At 58.3% G+C, this 6,056-nt stretch overlaps 1 protein-coding gene across 1 annotated transcript in view; it reads right to left on the bottom strand.

Moving 5' to 3' along the window:
• Positions 1–5,277: 5,277 nt before the first annotated feature.
• The window catches only part of POSPLADRAFT_1105312 (hypothetical protein), a gene marked incomplete at both ends in the record, with an annotated part of 1,872 nt that continues 1,093 nt past the window's right edge, over positions 5,278–6,056 (bottom strand). Inside the window, 2 exons of the mRNA XM_024483273.1 lie at positions 5,278–5,745; positions 5,951–6,036. Coding sequence (XP_024335468.1) covers positions 5,278–5,745; positions 5,951–6,036 — 554 coding nt within the window. The remainder of the gene's footprint in view (positions 5,746–5,950; positions 6,037–6,056) is intronic.

Raw genomic sequence — 6,056 nt, 5'->3', positions numbered from 1 at the left:
TTATATACAGGGGGAGATAAGGGCAGGCTGTGCGCGTTGGTCCGTGCGCAGCTGGTCCGTGCGCAGCATGCTGACGCGGCCCCGGGGGCCGGTGAGTCAGAGAGGCTGCGTCAGCGGAGCCCGAACTGTGCCGTGCACTGCCGTCCTATCTAATCTAATCGTACAGTAGATAACGACGCGTCCATATTAGGCAGGTAGTACAGAGGTCGCGGGTTCGAGCCCGCAAAAAGGAAAAATTAAAAGACGGCTAGACGCCGTACCAACTCGTGACATTACCCCCCCCTCAACGGCGCATGACCTCATGCGAGGCGCCCTTGCCCATCTCCCACCCGGAACGGCATCGTGCTTCAGTCAGCGGCGAAGGCATCGGCTGAAAGTTGAGACCACCAAAGACAGCGGCATTGAGGCGGCGAGGGGCGTTTGGGTTCTTCCGGTGGAAGTCGGCTATGAGGGCCGGCGCATTGGCAACGTTGCGCGCCGGTTCCCATGACGTATGCGAATCGTCATAACCCTTCCACTTGACGAGGTACTGCAGCTGGCGCCGGAAGATCCTTGAATCTTTGATCCGCTCAACCTCGTACTCCTCGTCGCCCTCAACCTCAATCGCAGGCGGCTCCTCCGGCTCTCGGCCCGGGATATCGCTACGCGTGTACTTGCTAAGCAAGGAGACATGGAATACCGGGTGCACCGGCACCGACTTCGGCAGAACTAATTCGTAATCCAAGTCTCCGAGCTTTCGCCGCACGGCATATGGTCCGAGGCGCTTGGGACTGAGCTTCTTGCTCGGCTGTTTCAGCTTAAGGTTCCGGGCATCAAGCCAGACCTTGTCCCCCGGCGCAAAGACTGGTGCCTCCTGCACGTGCTTGTCGTAGTATACTTTCATACGCTCGGCTGACAGCTCGAGCGCAGAGCGCGTATCGTCGCGAATCTCCTTTAGAATCTTAAGCCGGTCGGCGGCAGCGGGCATCGCGGACATCGGATTGATCCGAACCTGGATTTCAGGATTGTACCCTTGATGCAGGAAGAATGGGGAGTGCCCGGTCGCGGAGTGAACTCGGTTGTTCAGTGCGAATTCCGCGAGCGGCAATTGCTTTGCCCAATCATCCTGCCTGTGGCTTGTGAAAGCACGTAGGTACTGTTCGATCTCCTGATTCCAGCGCTCCGTCTGGCCATCTGTCTGAGGATGGAACGCTGTAGACAGCGCCGGCTCGATTCCTAGCCCCTTGTACACCGCGTGGAGGTATTTCGAAGCAAACTGGGGACCTCGGTCTGATATGACCTTGGCCGGGGCCCCATGATGCTTGAACACATCGCGGATGTACAGGTCTGCCGCTCCTTCTGCCGTCAGGGTCTCATGACAGGCCGAGAAGTGGACCTGCTTTGTGAAGCGGTCGGCAGTAACCAGGATCGAGTCGAATCCATCAGACTTTGGCAAGCTGACGATCATATCGGTCGTGATGATCTGCCATGGTCGCTCGGGGATCTCATTCGGCTTCAGCGGACCCTGGGGCTTGGCTGGAAATGTCTTGGTACGGTTGCACACGTCGCAGGTGCTTACGTACTCATTAACGAATTTGGACATTCCAGGCCACCAGTAATTCCGTGATACGAGCTCAAGGGTTTTGGCACGACCGCCATGACCGGCGATCGGCGAGTCGTGGTGGATCTTGACGATATCCCGCCGGAGCTCCGCGTTCTTTGGGACGTACACGCACCCGCGGAACAGCAGAAGCCCTTGTTCGGCATTCCACTCCTCAAAACCCCTTTGCAGCCGGGGCGGCCCGAGGTCCTGCACCTTTTCAAGTGCCTCGGCCACCTCCCGATCCTTTTCCGAACATTCCCTGATGCGCTTCAGAAGCGACTGATCAGCTGTCACCGAGGCGTGACCGCGCCGGGCGGAGGCGATGCGGAAGCGCTCTGGCTTGAGAACCACCTGATCGGTGTTATCGTCCTCATCGCCGATCTGATGGTCTGATCGACGCGACAGGGCATCAGCCTTTCCATTGGACGTCCCGGCCTTGTGCGTGATGCGGAAGTCGAAGCGAGCCAGGAACAGTGACCATCGCGCTTGACGACGCGTGAGGTGCTGTGACGTGCGCCAGTACTCGAGGTTCTTGTGATCGGTTACGATCTCGAACTGATTGGGTAACCCCTCGAGATAGTGGCGCCAATCGTCCAGTGCTTCGATGATCGCAAGCATCTCCTTGTCGTAGATCTCGTAGTTCCGCTGTGCCGGATCCATCGCATGGGATCTGAAAGCAATGGGATGCCACTTGCCGTCTTCCTGCTTCTGCATCAACACGCCGCCGGTGGCGTAGCCCGAGGCGTCAACCTCAATGCGCGTCTCTCGGTTAGGATCGTACAGCGCTAGGACGGGAGTCGTCGCGAAGAGCCGCTTGAGCTCGTCGAAGGCGTGCTGCTCCTCTTCGCCCCAATGCCATGGGTCATTCCCTGTGAGCCGGTCGAGTGGTCGCGAGATCTTAGCGAAGTCCTTAATGAAGCGGCGGTAAAAGTTGGAGAACCCCCGGAACTTCTGAACATCTTTCTTGTTCCGGGGTACCGGCCACTCATTAATTCCTTTTAGCTTTGCGGGATCCATCGCCACCTCATCGCCACCGAACACATAGCCGACATAGTCGACCTTGGGAACATCCCATTCGCATTTCTCAGGCTTCAGGAATAGATCGTTGTCCTGAAGGCGACGAAGAACCTCGCGTGTGACCTTCTCGTGCTCCTCCTTGTTGGTAGAGAAGATGAGTATATCGTCCAGATACACGAGAACCTTGCCACCGACGATGAGATCATGGAAGATCTCGTTCATCATCGCCTGGAAGGTTGCAGGGGAATTGGTGAGGCCGAAGAACATCACCAGGGGCTCGTACAACCCTCGGTTAGTTACAAACGCCGCCTTCCATTCGTCACCGGCTTTGATCCGGACGTTATTGTATCCCCATCGGACGTCGAACTTTGTGAAGAGCGTAGCGCCGCGAAGCTTATCCACCATCTCGGCGATCAACGGCAAGGGGTAACGATTTTTGACCGTGATCGCGTTCAATCGGCGGTAGTCTTGTACGGGTCGAAGTGTCCCTTCCTTCTTTTTGATGAAGAAGAAGGGGGACGAGATAGGCGACTTCGATTCCCGTATATAGCCCTTCGCTAGCTGCTCCTTTAGGAACTTATCGAGTTCCTCCTGCTCGTTGTTCGATAATGGGTACACCTTCGAATGGAACGTTGAGTAGCCGGGCACGAGTTCGATCGCATGATCGTAAGGCTTCCTTTCGGGTAGCCGTTCTGATGCTTCCTTGGAGAAGACATTCAGGAACTCGTGGTACTGTTTAGGTACCGACTCCTCAGCGGTCTTAACGACCTTCTTCTTGATCTCCTCCTCAGCGAACAGCTGGGAGTACGTGTGCCCTGCTGCAACGAATAGCTGAGGGGCGCCGGGAAGCGTGACGCCTTGCTCCCAGGCTTCGATCAAGTCAGCCTCATCCCACTCTACTTCCGCCGGATCTTCTTCGGGTTCGAAGTCCGGGAGTACCTTACTCCGGCAAGCGCCTATAACCGACCGTTTGGGCTTCGGCGAACGCCTGCGCGCCGTGGGCCTGACCCCCGTATCACGCGCAGTCGTTGCTTGCTCCATTCGGCCAATCCTCCTGGCACTGCACGTTTCAGGGCATCGCGACAATCTGAGGGAGCCTGTCTCCCAATTGATCTCGGGGTTGTGTTCCCGCAGCCAATCCAACCCGACGATCACCTCTTCTGGACCGATGTCCGTGACCGTGAACACCGTCTTCTCAACGTGTTCTCCTATCTGCATCTGTAGCACTGCTACCTCCGAGATGCTTCCGTCTTTATTGAGCGTTCCATCGATATTGTAAAGCGGAATTGGCTCTTTCAGTTTCCGCGTTCGTACTCGATTCTCCGTGATGAAACGCTTGTTGATGAACTTCGTGGTGGCTCCGCTGTCCACCATTGCAACTATATCCTTGTGCCGTCTTTCTCCTTTGAGGCGCACCGGGATGTGGAAATGCTGGGACCCATGGTCCAACTCGTACACATTCGCAGCCGCCAATACATTGTACAGATTATTATTACGCGGCCCGACGCGTGCGGCACGAAGCGCGGACCGGATCAAAAAGACTCCTCCTTCATCGCCCGATAGTGTTCGAGCTCCTCGCGCATCGACTTCATCTGTGCTACTAAGTCCGCCAGCTCGGAACTTTCCGATTTCGCTGAAGCGGCGCTTATACTCGCCGAGGATGAAGCGACGGGGGCGCTTGTCGCGGCCTGGGTGGAACCCGAGGCAACCGTAGCCCGCGCATCGGCGCGTTTTGTGTAAGGCCTGTCCTTACAGTTGGGGCACTCGAAACGTCGGTACCCTTGCTTCCCACAGCCAAAGCATGTGCCAGGGAAGTCTCCTTTTCCGACGGCCGCGTTGATACTGGCCGAAGCTCCATGTGACGAGGGTGCACCACCACGTGCCCCACCGCGACCTCGACCTCGGGCCGAGAAGAAGTTGTTCAGCTCGGGCCGACGGGCCCGGCTGATGTCGAGGATCTGCTCGACCTCAGTGGCTCGCTTTTCAGCGGCTCGCCACGTGGCGAAGGTCTCGAGCTCGATCTTGCGATATACGCGGGAGGGGATACCGCTCAGGTACTTGTCGCGTAGTTCCAGGTCCCCATACCCGGAACGGTCCGCCGGACCCTTGAACAGTGCGGAGAACTCCGCAGCGGTGCGTTTTTCGCGGACCGACTTGTCCGCACAGAGCTTCGCCAGCTCTACTTGCGCTGCTGCCGCATCGTCGAGATTACCAAAGCGAGCCTTGAAGGCAGCGGTGAAGGCCGCTTCGTTCCTGAAGGGGGTTGTAACCCCTTGCACACCCATCTGCACCGATGCGAGTTGGGCGAAGTAAGGCGTGGCCCAGGCGCGGGCGTCGCCATCGAGTAGGCTCAGCGCAACTTGTACCTTGAGCTCAATGGTTGTCAACGACGTGTTGATCAGCCAATAGATACGTAGTTGCGACAGGAACCTGTCGCATTCGATGACGGTTTTGCCGTCATAGCGGAGGGGGAGAAGGAGCTTCAGGGTCTCCTTGTCGGGGGCGGTCGAGGGGGAAGACATTATCGGCGTCGGGGGGGACGGAGGACGCTGCGGGGGCGGAGGCGGCTGTGGTGGCCTTCCGCTGGCCGAACTTCGAGAGGAGCGAGTGCTCGAGCGGCCTCTCGGCGGAGTCGGCGGTGAAGGCGCCGAAGGAAGTTCGGCGGGGGGGTCACGTACGTCAGGGACTGCTGACGCGGGGGCGAGCGCTGTCGGCGAGGTGGACCCAACAGAATCCTCGGACTCGGACTCCGAGATTCCTTCTTCACCCGTATCCTCCTCAGGCTCAGGCTCTGGCGCAGGGTCTGGAGGGAGATCTCCTCGTACTTCACTTGGGCCGGCGACGACAGTTTGAGGGAGTCGGGAGCTGGGGGAGACAGGGCGGGAATGCCGCGAGGCGGAGCGAGACGCGAGGGTACTTCGGGGGCCGAGCGGATGTTGCGCTCGTCGGATCGCCTTGTAGCGCGGGTAATCTTCCGCGATTGATCGGGGTGTCCGGTTGGGACACGGCTGCTGCTCACAGCGGTAGATGACAGTCTCAGGGCCGTCTGGGATGTAGACGTCGATGAGGTCCTGCGAGTCGAATGCGTGAACTTGGCCTAGGCAGGCAGCCACGTTGGATGGGGGGAGGACGGGGAGGTGCGCGTACTACAATGGCCGTGCTATACTAGCTTACGCTACGGCGCCCGAGAAGACACTAGGGTTCGCAGTTCACGTGGGGCCCAGTACTGCTTTTGACTATTATGCAGCAGGAACCTAGTCCACGCGTCCGTGAGGACAAGTACCGCCCACTGAAGTGCAGGTACTGAAGAGTTCGTTCCCTAAGTGGTGGCGATGTATGTACGCTATCTACGTATCGTAATGTACCGTAGGGGTGCGCACCACCCGACCTGTGGGAAAGGAAAGTGAATATAAGGGGTCCCGAGGGGACGCCGGCAGCTTGGGGAGTTTCGACCTAA

The sequence above is a fragment of the Postia placenta genome (assembly GCF_002117355.1).
Source record: "Postia placenta MAD-698-R-SB12 unplaced genomic scaffold POSPLAscaffold_14, whole genome shotgun sequence".
NCBI lineage: Eukaryota > Fungi > Basidiomycota > Agaricomycetes > Polyporales > Adustoporiaceae > Rhodonia > Rhodonia placenta.
The sequence above is the reverse complement of the archived record's forward strand: the minus strand, read 5'-3'. Positions and strand labels throughout refer to the sequence as shown.